Below are 15748 nucleotides of genomic sequence, written 5' to 3'. Positions count from 1 at the left end.
TAATCGGTTCTCAGCTGCAGGTGAGGAAGTGATTAGGCTCCTCTTCACTTCCTGCTGTTTCAACATTTGTGCAATCATCTGAATAATTGGACCAAATAGAAAGGTAGTTATACTGTGTTTAGCCCATAATACATTGCTGCTATAAGGGCTCTTACTGACGAGCGGTTAAAGCTGCGCTCCCCTGCGTTCTGTTTTTATGCGTTCAGCTGCAGGGGAGCGCAGGAATAGATGCATTTAGCTTTTTTCAATGGGGCTGTTCTCACACAGGCGCGTGTAGGCGCCGAACGCAGGAAAAATGCAGCATGTTGCAGTTCAACCTGCATTCGGTGCCTACACGCGCCTGTGTGAGTACAGCCCCATTGAAAAAAGCTAAATGCGTCTATTCCTGTGCTCCCCTGCAGCTGAACACATGAAAATGGAACGCAGGGGAGCGCAGCTTCAACCACGCGTCAGTAAGAGCCCTAAAGCAAGGCCTTACCTTACATCTTAGCATCAAGAGTCTTTTTTGCTTGGTCTCATCCTGGCTGCTGGTTACTATACTATGTGAACTGAACTATTCACGTGACATATGCCACATCCATATTTTAAAATGAACTTGTGGCAATGAAATAGTGATTGGATATTCAGGTATGTGCTACAAAAACAGCATCCAGATATATGAATAGTATTAGGTTTGGTCATCAGTAAGTATCCTGCTATGAGAAAAAAAACCTATTCATGACTAGCACCTGGGAAAACTGTAATACAGACCTGAGAAAATCCATGCAGCAAACTACATATGTGAGCATAAATTGCAATGTTACCCAGTTGTCAGTAATTTACAGTGTGCTAATACCGTCCTTCCATTTGCAAAGAATGAGTTAAGCAAGACAAGTAAGTTTTAAATGCACTATTTCTGTAAGGAGTTATGTTATCTGGAGGTGTCTATCAATATATTGTTTCAAGGGGTTGTTTGCCTTTGAGTTAAAGGGGTGATTTACCTTTAATTTAACTTTTAGTATTTTATAGAATGGCTAATTCTAAGCAAATTTTCAACTGGCCTTCACTATTTATTTTTGGTAGTTTTTTTTCATTTTAATTATTTGCCTTTTTCTTTTAATTCTTTCCAGCTTTCAAATGGGGGTCACTGACTCCATCTAAAAAAAACAAATCCTCCATAAGGCTACAAATTTATAGTTATTGCTGCTTTTTACTCATCTTTCTATTTAGACCCTCTCCTATTCATATTCCAGTCTCTTATTCAAATCCGTGCATAGTTGCTATGGAAATTTGAACCCTAGCAACCAGATTGCTGAAATTGCAAACTGGAGAGCTGCTGAATAAAAAGCTAAATAGCTGAAAAACCACCATTGCAAAAAAAAAAATTAAAACCAATTGCAAATTGTCTCTGAATATGACATCATACTAAAAGTCAATGCAAAAGTGAACAACCCCTTTAACTTTTAGTATAACATAGAGAATGATATTCTGAGACAATTTGCAATTGGTTTTCATGTTTTATTATGTGATTTCTGCGTTATTTAGCTTTTTATTAGCCAGCCCTCCAGTCTGCAATTTTGCTGCAATCTTGACTGCTAAGGTCAAAATTCCCCTAGCAACCATGCATTGATATGAATAAGAAACTTGCCCTCCTTTTTTCGTGGGGCAGTCCCAATTTTGACAGCTGTACCTGGATTGTTATTGAAATGTCTCGACTTTCTCTTTGATCTCCTGCACCGAACAGCCAGAAAAAGATACTAAGACTCTAAAACGAAATTGGCTTTTGGCAGAGAGCCCAGAATATGTTGCATATTTGTGAATATTGTTAATATTTGTTACAATTTACAATAAGTAGGTCTCTTGGGGAAACTGACTTGCAGTTTAAATGGCAATTCACCTTTATTAGCAAAACTGTAATAACACAAAACCACAGAAATGTGTTTAAACTTCAATAACCTGCTAAATTTGGTAAAATTAACATGGTGGTTAAAAAATTTCGTAGTACTGCGCTGCAATTTCCCCCCCTCCCTCTTGATATTACCAAAATGTTGGGGGCATGTATGTTGTCACCTCAGGGAGTATTATTAAATAGCGAGAGATTTATTGTGATTTGCGACTATACAATTTTAGCGGCTACATTTCGTAGTACACCTTCGTACAAACTCTACTGAGGCTTCAAAAGTGGAGTACCAATGTGGCCGACCGAAGGCGGAATTTCCTTTTTCTGTGATCTGAACATGCTGCTCTGTAATTGGACCACTTCTGTGCCAAAGCTAGCAAAGTAGTGTGTGATTTGCCGGCTTAGAGCTATTTAATGACGTCACGAGGGCCGATACGTTCTCTTTTACTCCAACTTTAGCAAGGAGAGATCTCCATACGGCTTTGTCTCTCGTGAGTGGAATCAATAGCAGCCATTTGTGTATTTTGTTTGTGCGGTTCTGGCATTGGTAATAAAAATAACTGTGTCCGTGTTTGCGAGCGGGCCGCTTTACGGCTCTGAGGCCTCGAAGCCTTCCCTTGCGTAGTTTAGAGAAGCCACCTGATTGACATGTGCTTGCGCTCACTGGCTTGTGTGTTTACTATAGACGGCCTTGCGTGGGCCAATGACAGACAGACCAGTCTTATAAGCAGTGATCTCGTCGTTGGAGCGACACATAAGTCACAGAGTTGCTTTACATTAAATGTTTTTTTGTAGACTTGAGAGCCCTTCTGTTTTGTGACTGACATTTGTAGTAATCGACTGATGACAGCCTATACCTCCCACTGTAATCTTCTCTATATATAATGGAGTTCAGTTACTGCTGTTGGCTGCTCTGGACTTTCTTTGTCATGATGAGCCTGTCTGTTGTATTCTAATTCTATTGGTCTGCAAAACTCTCCTCAGTGTTTACATTTATTTAGAATTTTAGATACATAAAGTGTAACACTTAAAATAGCAAAAGGTAAACATTGTTATTGTCTCTACTGATAAAATATTGGCTAGATGGTTACTGTTTGATGTATAACATTTTTATTGGGTGTTAAAGATAGTTGTAAATGTAGTTGCAATTGTCAATTAGATTTCTTTCTGACTCTTAACCATGTTTCCGTAAATTATTCTCAGCGGACTTCTGCTACATTGGTTCAAGAGTCGGGTTCACTAGTGCAGAGACTATAAACTCTCTATGCGACGTAATCTATAAAAATTAGATGCGGCTTTTAGTAGTAGTACCACTTACAAATATCTTTTAATGCTCTAAATAATCTTTAATGTATAATGGAAAGCTGCTGAGAATTTTAACTATACAAATAGTGTTTTGGTAGAGATGACTTTTTAACTATGCCATTTCTATAGCAAAATGTTGGTGGAAGTAGTTAGGGGTATTACTTTGTTTAAACCAGGTCTAAGGCTCATGGAACAGAGTATTGTAACTTACATCTGCTTATATAGGCTTCATTTAGTACTTCCAAAAAAAAAAAATTGGGTTACTTTGTGTCTTTAGGTTCCCCATCGTAGCTTTAAAGGGGTAACTCACAATGTCCGGAGGTCTTGATGTCCTGCAGATGAAGGAGGAAGATGTCCTCAAGTTCCTGGCAGCAGGAACCCACTTGGGTGGCACCAATCTTGACTTCCAGATGGAGCAGTATATCTATAAAAGGAAGAGTGATGGTGAGTATATAGATTTCATTTTAAGATCTGTTAACTTGGTACAGGGTAGAGTCAAATCAATTAATTCCTGAATTGCTTGTCAGGTGGAACACTTAAAAATGTGGCTTATGCCCATACAAGTTGACTCATGTTAGAGCATTATTGCACTATAAATGGTTTTATTGTTTGTAACTTGATTTGTTTTAGTCTAGTTTAGGAAGTATAATGTACACTTTATTTTTATATTTGCCGCACACTGATTAAAGCTTGAAGCTGAGGCTGTTTGGCCATTGAACTTTCAAGTGTCAGAAGTGTGCTAAATTAACTTCATGGCAGGTCTTTCGCTAACACCGGCAGAGCCTCGAGCTTGATGACCGGAGTTTGGTAGTAGTCTCTGCCACATTTACATGGAACAATATTTTGCCCATATAATCACAATTTTACACGTACTACACAGAATAGGCATTATAAGAATTAAGGGTGTTTATAAACTTATTTTTTTTTTCTTCTCCTCCTTTGGGGTTTGTATCTGGGACAGAGAATTTACACCTATCCTAGATGATTTAATGCTGTAAGGGGTCTAGGTTCACACTTTATCAACCTTTGCTTTCGGAGCATGTTATTCTAGGGGGCAAAGTAATATTTATACTTCCATCTTAACTTTTTAGTTAAAATGGCTAAATGATCTAAATCCCCTTCTAGAGATTCATATTAGAATCAAAGATTTTCTTATTTAAAATAGACTTCATCCTGTTTCAAAACTGTAAGTCTGCCATCTGAAGTAGTATTGACTGACATGTTTTGAAATAGTTTTGTTTTTATGTCTCAGGCATCTACATAATTAACCTGAAGCGCACCTGGGAAAAGCTTTTGCTTGCTGCTCGTGCCATTGTAGCTATTGAGAATCCTGCTGATGTGTGTGTCATATCCTCAAGGAACACTGGCCAGGTAACCACTCCATTCCTTCTTTCCTACTCTTCGCTGCGGCTATGTGCATAGACTTTATGGCACTGGTACTCTACTTGGGATTAGCTACTTAAGTAAGGTCTATATAAATACACTAATAATCACTCAAAGTAATGCTGCTCATTCCTGTGTACACATGGGCTTCTGTATCAGAATTACTGTTTTTAGCATAAACCTCCAGGGCTTGAACGCTCGGTTTGCTCCTCTCCCCCTCTATCTTCCCTTTCCTGCTGTCTTCTGAGCTATGAGCGAGCAGTAAGTGATGCCACAGTAAGCTAATGTGGCAGCTGTTATCCTAAACAAACAGAACGTGTCTAGAGCTATTTACTCTGGTATGGTAAAGCATTTTGCAGAACAAAATGGGGGTTCTAGCTTGCACTGTTGTGGCTGATCTATTGGCAAACTGCTTGGTACTTCTCCTTTTCCTTTCAACTACAAATACAGCCACACACAGAACACTGCCATTGGTAAGTATTCAATTAATTATTTGTACTGTGGCACATTAATTCCTTTATTGCACACGGTTAAAGCTCGGATGAAGCCATGATGGCTAATGAACTCTTGAGTGTCGGAAGTGTGCTATAGCATTATTCTGGCAAGATTTTCGCTAACACCGTTAGAGCCCTTGGCTCAATGATCGGCGTTTGATAGTGATCTCTGCTACAGTTTACTTCCAGGAAAATTAGTCTGTGAATACTAATATTTATTTTTTCTATACAGCGAGCTGTACTGAAGTTTGCTTCTGCCAGTGGTGCCACACCTATTGCTGGTCGATTCACTCCCGGTACCTTCACCAACCAGATCCAGGCTGCTTTTAGGGAGCCTCGGCTGCTGGTGGTGACAGATCCCCGGGCAGATCATCAACCCATTACTGAAGCTTCATATGTCAACATTCCCACCATTGCCTTGTGTAATACAGATTCGCCACTGCGCTATGTGGATATAGCTATCCCATGTAACAATAAGGTGAGTATGCATAGATGCACTATCCCTTTAAATTAGTATCTTCAGTGCTAGAGATTTTTGCAGAGAATGCTGTTTAATTTTAAACCTGGCAGATGATTAACCAAAACTGTGCTATTTAAATGGCAAAAGTGCAGTCTTTAGTGGCAGTATTTTTTAACTTTCCCTCTAAAAGGAAAGCTCATGCTAGGATCCTAGTTTGATGTAGATTAGTGCTATTCAACCTATTACTTGTAGATACCAATTGCTTGTCTTGCCACATTTTATTATATATTTAAAAAAAAAATCCCCTATGACCTTGTTCTACCTGCATGCCTCCAGCCTGACAACTGTCACTTCCAGGCTGTGATATTAGATTTTTGGAGTGTTTTGAGGGGATCTGAATAAACTCCAGGCAGTGTCTGACTGGCCCGGCAGGACACTGGGGGAAAAAACCCGGTGGGCCCCGACCCTTAATGGGCCCCCGCTGGGCCAGTCCCCTCTCCCGATTCGGGGGGGGACACTCACTCAGGAGCACAGAGCGCCTTCATGCATGCACACTCAGCGTGTCATAGTGGGGGGTCGGAGGGGGCCCTGGACATTAGTCCCCGGGCCCCCCAGTCCGACCCTGACTCCAGGCCAATGTTTAGGTTGAAATCAAACTTTGTCACCAGCACTGCAAGGATGGGGACCTAACAAGCATGAAATAAAGCAAAACTGTCATTCTGATGGTAGATCTATTTCTTTATACTCGGGCCATCTCCTATTCACCTCTTATCCATCTCCTGTTCAGGCAACCATCTGGCTGCTTGGTGAGAAACCAGATAAGTTCAGAACTGAAGAGTTGTATGTCAAAAGAACTAATACAGATTTTTCCTGCGAAAGGATTCTTATGGCACCCAAGCTTCCAATAAACCTGACCTTTCTGTTTTATATATTTTAGTATTTTATTCTGTTCTCTGGCCCAAAAGATGGTATGTGATAATTTTCACGCATAGAAATGTAGTATGACCTTGACAGTTTTTGTACATAACTACATGTTTTCACTTTCAGCTTTGCACACAGTTAGAACTTGGAGCTGAGGCTTTCCCGGCCGATGAACTCTGAGTGTAGGATGTGTGCTACATGAACATGGCAGACTTTTCGCTAACGCCACAAGGAGCTTTAGAGCTCCAGTGACTGGAGTTTGATAGGAAATCTTGCCACAGCTGTTTACCATGCATCTTTTATGAAACTTACTTTACAGTACTACTTTTCAAAGCAGTTGTAAGACATTTTAGGGTTTCCTTTCTATGGTTAAAGGGGACCTTTCACCCAAAAAAAATATTCAAAATCCTATTATCAAATTAGTCAAGCAAAATGAACTTTAATTACACAGTTTAAATGATTTGAATCTTGTTTCCTTCAGTCTGGGAATTCATAATTATAACAAGCAGGCAGGAGCCATTTTGTGGACACTTATTAAGACAAGTCTTGCATCTCAGAATCTTGTTTGTGCACCAGAATGGGGGACCTGATGTCCATGCCCTGGCTACACAATAAAATGAAGAGAACAGGGGAATGTGGGGAGAGCAGTGACATCTAGGAAGTGCTGAATGGAAAGTGAAAGTAATTGTCTGCCCTGCCTCTATGCCTAGACATAGAGGCGTGGCAGACAATATTTGATTTTTTTAAATGAACTTACAACACAACACCTATGAATGCTTTAATAAAAAATAGAAATTGGATTTCATGTTTAATTTGAAAATGACTTGTATTATACAGATTTTTGTGTCTGGATGACAGGTCCACTTTAAATTGAGTAATATAAGGCAGGTGTTTTTCAAAAGTTTATCAGCTTACACACTAAATACATTGTTACAAAAATTAAAAACACTAGTCAATGAATGATTTGTTGAATGAACCAAATATAAACTATTAATATGCTTTTTCTCTAGGCTCTATTTGATGCCTCTAGTTTTGAGACACCAATAATAGTGTGGGTTTTTTTTTATTATGGATTATCTGCAAATATTTGGTCTGTTTGCAGATTATCCCTTTCCATTGTTATCTTATCCTCCCCAGCAATAGCATCATTTAGGAGCTTGAAAAATGTTATTTTTTGCTATTTGGAAAAGACCTGAAGCAAAGACTGCTTATGGTCTGTACTGAGCTCTCAAACGGGCATTGTTATAAGCAGTTGAGCCCCATATTTATTTTTAATTTAGGGTGCTCATTCGGTTGGTCTAATGTGGTGGATGTTGGCTCGTGAGGTTCTACGCATGAGAGGAACAATCTCCCGTGAGCACCCTTGGGAAGTCATGCCCGATCTGTACTTCTACCGTGATCCTGAAGAAGTAAGTTGTGGTTCTGTATTTTGTGTGGACAGCAAGTTAAACTGTTCATCAGTCCTCTTTAGGAATTGATGATCTTAAATGCTTCTTATTGCGGTTGAGTCCCAAGAAACCAAGCCTTCCAAAACAATTTTATAGCCTTATGCAGAAGGTGCCAGTCCACTGGTTTGTACTACACATACAAAGATGCTACTCATCCCAAATGTAACACTTACACCTTTAAACTCGTTTTGTCTTTTGCATCAGCTTTCTAATCATAATGGTCATTGGGCTTCATAAAATGTGGCATTAATTCCTTTGCTCTAGTCCTTAACAGATTTGCCTCCTCAATGAAAAGTTAGTATACACTTCTCCCATCTTCCCTACCCCCAGATTGAGAAGGAAGAACAGGCAGCTGCAGAGAAGGCCACAACCAAAGAAGAATTCCAAGGAGAATGGACTGCGCCTGTGGCAGAGTTCCCTCAGGCTGAGGTTGCTGATTGGTCTGAAGGTGTACAGGTCCCGTCTGTTCCCATCCAGCAGTTTACAGCTGGTAAGTTGATATCATTAGAATCTTTACCACTGAGAGATTGTCATACTAACACAAGTGGTGTTGAAGCAATTCTTTAAATTAGAAAAAGTAGAATTTCTAAGCTTTCAAAGTCTCATCTGGATTGCCATAGTCCTGTTCCATGTTTTCTTCAGTGCATCTTTTAATTACTGAAGCTATACTTTTGCTTTCAGCATACAATTCTCTATTAGGTTATGGATTTTGTAATCGTAAAAAGGATACTCTGTTCATGTAATACACATTTTCTATTACAGAGCGCACAGATGTTCCACCAGCACCGAAACCCACAGGTAAACACTTATTTGTTACTGCAGACTTCCTCTCTGATAATGGCGTTTTAAATTTGACCTTTAAATACTTGTAGTGGTACAAACATGGCAGCCACCTAATTGAACCCTTATGTATATAGCCTTAGTGCCAGTGTTAATTGCCATTTTTGGCAACTGCATTTTTCATTAAAATGTATGCCTTGACTAATTTTTTTTTTTTATTCTTTTTACTGGTAAATACACTTCATCTTTTTTGGTAGCTATTTATTAGAAAACTAACCTTTAGTGTTGTTGTTTGCAGAAGACTGGAGTACACAGCCAGCTAGCACTGATGACTGGTCTGCTGCCCCAACTGCTCAAGCATCAGAATGGACTGGAACCACTACTGAATGGTCTTAAGAACACAAATGTCCCAAGTGTGAAGGTCACCTAAAGACAGTGAAATAAAATTCAGTTTCACATTGTACGTGTGTTTGTCTTACTGGCGCACATCAAATGTTAAATACATGAAAAAGAACATTTATATTGCTTAACAGACAAAATATGTTCTCCATGCCCCACCCCCATTCATCAGTTGTGCTTCAGGACAGTACATTTTGCAAGGGACTAATTCCAAAATAATGTACCATTGTAAAAGAGTTTTGTATCAAACCCACCATAGTAATAATAAAAAACCACAGGGATTTAGCATCTTTTAACTTTATAAATTAGATTGCTACCAGTAGTATGTAGCAGGCAAATAAAGCTGTATTAACAAGTAATGCACATAACCACCTCCACTTAAATTGCTGTCAGGATTTTGTAATCATTCCTTCACCGAAGTCTCCAATATTGAAGCAATTCCCTTGTCTATATCCTAATTAATGGGATACAGACCAGGATAAAGTTTTACAAGCATGTGTAATAAGAGATGTATGTAGAAAGATTCCAACTCTTAGTGGCACACTTAATCAAAGGTTGAATTTCCAATTCATTTGTTTTTAAAAACACTCCCTAAACTCTCATAAATTTGAAATTCCACAAATCGAAATTTATTTAAAAAAAAAAAAATCAAATTCTTAAAACTCTCAATGGAATCGACCTGAATCAAATTCAAACAACTTCAAATTGATCCCTGGACCTCCCCCATTGACTTAAACAGCAATTCGGCATGTTTTAGGTGGCAATTAAATTTTTTAAAAACTCAAATCGAATTTAAAAAACGCCCTAGTCAAATTTTACAGTTTTGACCATAAAACTCAAATCCTTGATTGATCTGCCACTTAATCTTCCCTGTGTGCTGTAGGAAATGTATTTTCATCTCTAGGCCATGCAGGGAATGGCTTGTGATTTATAATCAACCCCTCCAAACACTCTAAACCTGAACCTCAGTGCTTTTTTAGTATAGAATTTAAATTGCATCAATGCTTTAAATGTACTTTTTAGCAATGATTAATATACTGTACACCATAGCAAGAAATCTGATGGCCTCTGTTAAAAATACCTGGGGGGGTGAGGTTTTCCTCTAGCAACCAATCAGTAAATGGATTTGGTCACCTAAAATTTAGAAAACAAAACTAAATTGCTGATTGGTTGCTGTGGGCAACAGCACCAGTGAAGTTTGTTGTAATAAATATGCTCAATGTACAGTTGCAAAATAATGGACATTTATGATTAAGTCAAATGAGGCAAATATATATTTATACAATCTCCCTTATGACGGATGAGAAGTGTGAACAACCCGAAAGTCATTTGTGAATGTCACTTAAGAGTCTAGACATGTTTGACGTCTGTGTCAGCCCTTTGGCATTGAAGAGCTTTTCCTCAGTAGCTCACAACTTTTCTGCCGATTTTACAGTACTGTATATTCTCTGTGCTGCTGTCAGTTACTAGAATGGCAAGGCCTAATTAGTAGATCATTCAGATTCAGCTTGAGTCACAGCTCAGAAACAATGCCTTCTGCAACAAGAATATTCAGCTTCTATGACTGGTATCCTCATTCCAGTGGTTTCCTATGAGCTGTGTGCAATGTCGTACATTCAAATGATGGCCTAACAAGGACACAAAATGGAAAATTGTGTAACTATATTGATGGCCACAATGCCTGCCAAACTTCTGTTAGTACATTATGTTCAGCATACAAAAAATAGGTTTATTTATTTTTTGTAGGTGTGAGTTCTTCTTTAAAGAACTTTGCAGATTTCCCAGCAATTGCTAGTCCTTCAGAGAATGTGTTGTCTTGATGCAATTCACACAAACAACTCTGATCACACTGCAATCCAGCATATCGAAGGTGTGGGTCACCTTCAGGATAACTTTTAATGTTATAGAAAGGCCTCTTCTAAGCAACTTTTAAATTGGTTGTCTGTTTGTGTTTTTTTTTTTTTATTTTTTTTATAGTCAAATTGAGGTCACTGACCCATGCAGCCAAAAAACATTGACCGGTGAGGCTACAATTTTATTAAGTCCATTTGTTTCTATTTAGGCTCGGTCTATATTCATATTCCTGTCTCTCTTCGTTCCACTGCCTGGTTGCTAGGTTAAATTGAATGCTAGCAATTAGCTGCTGCAATACTGCTGGAGAGCTGCTGAAGAAAAAGCAAAAAAACTCTTAAACTGCATATACAAAAAACAATTGCACATTGTCTCATAGCATACTCTCAGTCATCGTAAAGTGAATTTAGAGCTGAGCAAACCTTTTAAACTTTCTCCTGATAGCTGTGACGTTGCAACGGTTCAGCTCTTCTGCCTACCCCAGTACCATGCCAACTAAGTTCCACACATGTTCCACTAGCCTTTAGGACAGCAACTCCAGTGTAACTAGGTCTAATGGCAATGTAAATTCAAATAGGAGGACAGAAGGACAAGATGCAGGATGACTGCTAATGTGCAATTTATTGCTTATCCACACGACATGTTTCGGGCGTCACAGGCCCTTTTTCAAGTGTGACGCCCGAAACATGTCGCGTGGATAAGCAATAAATTGCACATTAGCAGTCATCCTGCATCTTGTCCTTCTGTCCTCCTATTTGAATTTACATTGGTGTATGTAGGTGCATGGACGGAGCACCTGAGAGACAGTTGGACTAGCTACATTATGCTTACAGGTGTGTAAATTACTGATTGATGAGTCTAATGGCAAGCCTGGCTTTCAATGATGATGAGTTAAAGTGGACCTGTCACCTACACATAAAAAGCTTCATAATGAAAGTCCTTTGCAAAGTAAATATGAAACCCCAAAAATATTTTTCATTAAAACATCCATACCTGTTATAAAGGTGTTTAAATATCTAAACTGTCAATCAAATATTACCTGCCACGCCTCTATGCCCGTGGCATAGAGGCGGGGCAGGCAATTACTTTCACTTTCCATTCAGCACTTCCTACATGTCACTGCTCTCCCCACACTCCCCCTTCCCTCCTCAGGCTCTATAATTGTGTAGGGCACTGCACATGGACATTAGGTCCCCCATTCTGGTGTATACACAAGATTTTGGGGTGATACACAATTTCCCTTAATAAATGGGTCCACAAAATGGCTGCTGCCTGTTTGCTATTATTGTATAATTCCAAGACAGAAGGAAACAAAATTTAAATAATAAATACAGTGTAAAGTAAAGTTTATTTTGCTCAACTAACATGATAGAAAAAAAATTGAAATTATTTCTTAGGGTGACAGGTCCCCTTTAAAGGGCAGTTATTGTGAAACTGAAAACTTCAGTTTAGCTCAAGAAATTATAAACCATGGATTTTTCATGATTAAAACCGACAAGTTATGTTTAGCACAAGCCCTTTTTATTGCACTCATGTTAAACAAGGTGGTATACTGCCCCTTTAATGGTATCCATCCTATTATTAAACCCTAAAATATGCTGGGTCTGAGGTTCTTTAAAATACTTTGGCATATAAACCCAAAGATAAAATTGTGCTTAATGAATAAACAATAGAAAACTTATGAATAGAGAGGGAGAATCAGTGACACAATGGAAGTGTGAAAGTAATTGATATCCGTTGAGATAAAAGGTAAGATAAAAGATCTGCTGAGATTTTTAAAGAAGACATATAGCATAACTAAAAAAAAAACCCCTCTTGTAGGCAATGAATAAAGTCTTTTGGTCTTAATTTTCATTTTTGGAGCTCCCCATAAATCTGCTATGATCCCTTTCTGTGTTTTAAATCAGGAGTGGGTGTGTCCTAACAGTCCCTGTTAGAATCACAGTAGGAGGGGAACAGCCAATCGCAGCCCTGCAATCACAAGCAATGTCAGGCTTCAGTTTTCTGTCAGGTCAGCCAAGCTGCTGATTGCTGCCCCTGCACAGCCTGGGAATGGAGGCAGCATGAAGTTGAACAGGTGAGCTCTTCTAGGTTTTTGCAAACATTTTCAATAAGTTAGTTCAAAACATTTTAAGCACATTCCTCCTATATTTAAAAGAGTAAAATGCACTGGTATATTCTTGTTTTTCACACAATATTCCACCTTTAACTGAATTTGTAAAAGGAAGTGTTGAAAAAAAAAAATAATAATTTGGGTTTCATGTTTAATTTAAAAAGGGCTTTTAATGTACAGTTTTTCCAGTCTGGGTGTTAGGTCCCTTTTAAAGATATTTGTCAAACAACTGCTGTTAATTACTTGTCTGCCGTAGATTGTAGAGTTTTGCATTTCGCTAAAAAAGGCTCTATCCTGACATGGACTGTAAGATGCAGATTTATCAAGGGTCGAAGTGAATTCGAGGGAATTTTCAAAGTTAAAAAATTCGAAGTAATTTTTTGGATACTTCGACCATCGAATAGGATACTACGACTTCGAATTCGACTCAAAGTAAAATAGTTTGAATATTCGACCATTCGATAATCGAAGTACCGTCTCTTTAAAAAAACAACTTTGACTTCAATACTTTGCCAAATTAAACCTGCCGAAGTGCTATATTAGCCTATGGGGACCTTCTACAGCATTTTTCTACGTTTTTTAAGTCGAAGTAAAATCATTTGATCATACGATAAAATCATTACAAACGTTCGATTTTACTTCGTCCGCAGAATACCCATATTCGATGAAAAAAAGTTTGAACTCGATATTCGAATTCGAAGTATTTCAATTTGACGGTGGAATTTCGAAGTATTTTTGACTTCGAAAATCGATCCTTGATAAATCTGCCCCTAAATGTCACTATCTCTGTCTCTCTGTGCTGGAGAAACATTGGAACTGCTTTTAAGGTCCTACTCGCATTCCTACTTGCATTTCCGGCCACTAGGCAGTAAGCTGTGTGGGGTAGCAAGTGGCTTCTTGGGCATGATTGCCCGAGGGGTCAAGGACAGGGCCAGAACTAGAGGTAGACAGAAGAGGCATAGGTGGGTGGGAGGTGTATGTGGGTGCAGACTGAGTGTGGAGTTGACATACAGGTGTGGGGCAGGTAGTCAGGGTGCCAGTACTACTATGCCCAGCACTGCACTGTGAGGGTATTTTGGCCTACCTTTAGCCTGTGCCTCTCCAGCTGTTGCACAACTATAACTCCCAGAATGGCAGCCAGAAGAGCAAAAGGTTGAAGATAACTGCTCAAGTACGGAGTGTCTTCTGCTGGTGCATAAACAGAGTGAAAGGTAATGACATGCCAAGTAATAATAAACTATAGAATTTTTGGAGTATTTTTAGGACAATTCTGTGGGCCCATTGTTCCTATTTTTTATTTTTAAATGTCAGAGAGGGAGAGCAATAAAATCGCTTTGAGAGTTATATGCAGGACATTAGCCCTGTCTACTAAGAATCCTGAATATTCTGTGTGCACCAAGCTCACTGCTCTTCGATGGTCATTGGTGGCTGCTTAGGCAAGGCTAGAACTGCAAGCTGAGGCAGTAAGGGGAAATTAAGCCAAAAGAAAATGAATATGCAGTCAATTTTAAGGGCCATGCCACACCAGTGTTTTCCCTGCCAATCCGCTTTCTTCCTCACCGACATCCATAAAAAATGATTTCCCCTTCTGACCACTAATTTGCATATGCAAATTAGGGTTCAGGTTCGGTTTTTTGAGAAGGTTTTGAGGGTTCGGCGAATCCAAAATAGTGGATTTGGTGCATCCCTATAATATAGTAACTGAGCTTGTCTGTCAGGTTCATCCAGTCACTCATATGGCTACTATTGCATTGGAATTCTGATCCAAACTAAGGCAAAAAGCCTGCTGCAATGGGCTCTCACTTAGCTAAAAGAATAATTACTGGTACAACAGTGGGCCAGATACTGATCTGCATTTCATGTTATCTGAAAAAGAGACTTATTTAAACACCTTTTTAAAATTTCATGACTGATTCGAATTCTTGCTAATAAGTATATAATACAGTAGCTGGTTCTTGATGTTGGCTATGCTAGCAAAGGTCATGTTAATTAGAAAGCAGTGAGACTGGTTCTTCATGTTAGTCGCGTTAAAGGAACAGCTCAGTGTAAAAATAAAACTGGGTAAATAAACAGGCTGTGCAAAATAAAAAATTTGATCTATAAAGGCTGGAGTGAATGGATGTTTAATATAATAGTTATTACACTACATCTACACTAGAAGAGCTGAATTCCATTTAATAACTGAAAATTCTGCTCTTAAAGTTACCAGAGACAGCATTTTTATGCCCCCCTTGTCACTGCCTCCTTTCTGCCACCTGAGGCAAAACTGTCACCTCGTCTCATAACAGGAGCGACCCTGAGAATAGGTCAAGGGTAAGAGAGTCCAGTCATAAAAGTATATCAATATTTGCACATGGATAGGTGATTCTATATTCTATTACTCTTGTTTTACTCGTCACATGACAACCCTCAAGTCATGAAGGCATAAACACAATTACTCTCAATTGATGCTTTCAGCCAAGAGCTGCAGCACAACATAATAATAGCTATTTATGATAATGTTTCATGGGCAGAAGGTCAGTCGCAGCACAGACAGCAAGTGGATTTATTCAACATGGTGTAATTTGAGCGAGGGCATCCTGACTGTCACCTCTTGCCGCCAGTGAAAAGTGGAAAAAGCTATTTTGAAGTCATTAATAGGAATTATCAGTCAAAATCTGTCAGGGTAAATTACTATTCAAGTTTTAAAGGGCACTGATGTTAAACTATGTCACA

The 15748-nt window shown here is 38.8% G+C and overlaps 1 protein-coding gene and 3 non-coding genes across 5 annotated transcripts; all 4 read left to right on the top strand.

Annotated features, from left to right (window-relative positions):
• Window positions 1–2227: 2227 nt before the first annotated feature.
• Window positions 2228–9133, top strand: rpsa.L (ribosomal protein SA L homeolog). 2 transcript variants are annotated; one of them, XM_041589402.1, is made up of 8 exons: window positions 2228–2370; window positions 3462–3628; window positions 4437–4555; window positions 5294–5539; window positions 7723–7851; window positions 8221–8380; window positions 8653–8688; window positions 8972–9131. In XM_041589402.1, the coding sequence occupies exons 2-8, from the start codon at window positions 3496–3498 to the stop codon at window positions 9064–9066; spliced, it is 918 nt and encodes a 305-aa protein (XP_041445336.1). In that variant the 5' UTR covers window positions 2228–2370; window positions 3462–3495; the 3' UTR covers window positions 9067–9131.
• Window positions 3856–4012, top strand: LOC121403512. Its single transcript, XR_005967364.1, has one exon. It is a non-coding gene; the product is annotated as a small nucleolar RNA SNORA62/SNORA6 family (small nucleolar RNA).
• On the top strand, window positions 5087–5241 carry LOC121403513. The gene has a single exon (XR_005967365.1). It is a non-coding gene; the product is annotated as a small nucleolar RNA SNORA62/SNORA6 family (small nucleolar RNA).
• On the top strand, window positions 6570–6725 carry LOC121403510. Its single transcript, XR_005967362.1, has one exon. It is a non-coding gene; the product is annotated as a small nucleolar RNA SNORA62/SNORA6 family (small nucleolar RNA).
• Window positions 9134–15748: the final 6615 nt, after the last annotated feature.

Source organism: Xenopus laevis, chromosome 4L (genome assembly GCF_017654675.1).
Source record: "Xenopus laevis strain J_2021 chromosome 4L, Xenopus_laevis_v10.1, whole genome shotgun sequence".
NCBI classification, from domain to species: domain Eukaryota; kingdom Metazoa; phylum Chordata; class Amphibia; order Anura; family Pipidae; genus Xenopus; species Xenopus laevis.
The sequence above is the reverse complement of the archived record's forward strand: the minus strand, read 5'-3'. Positions and strand labels throughout refer to the sequence as shown.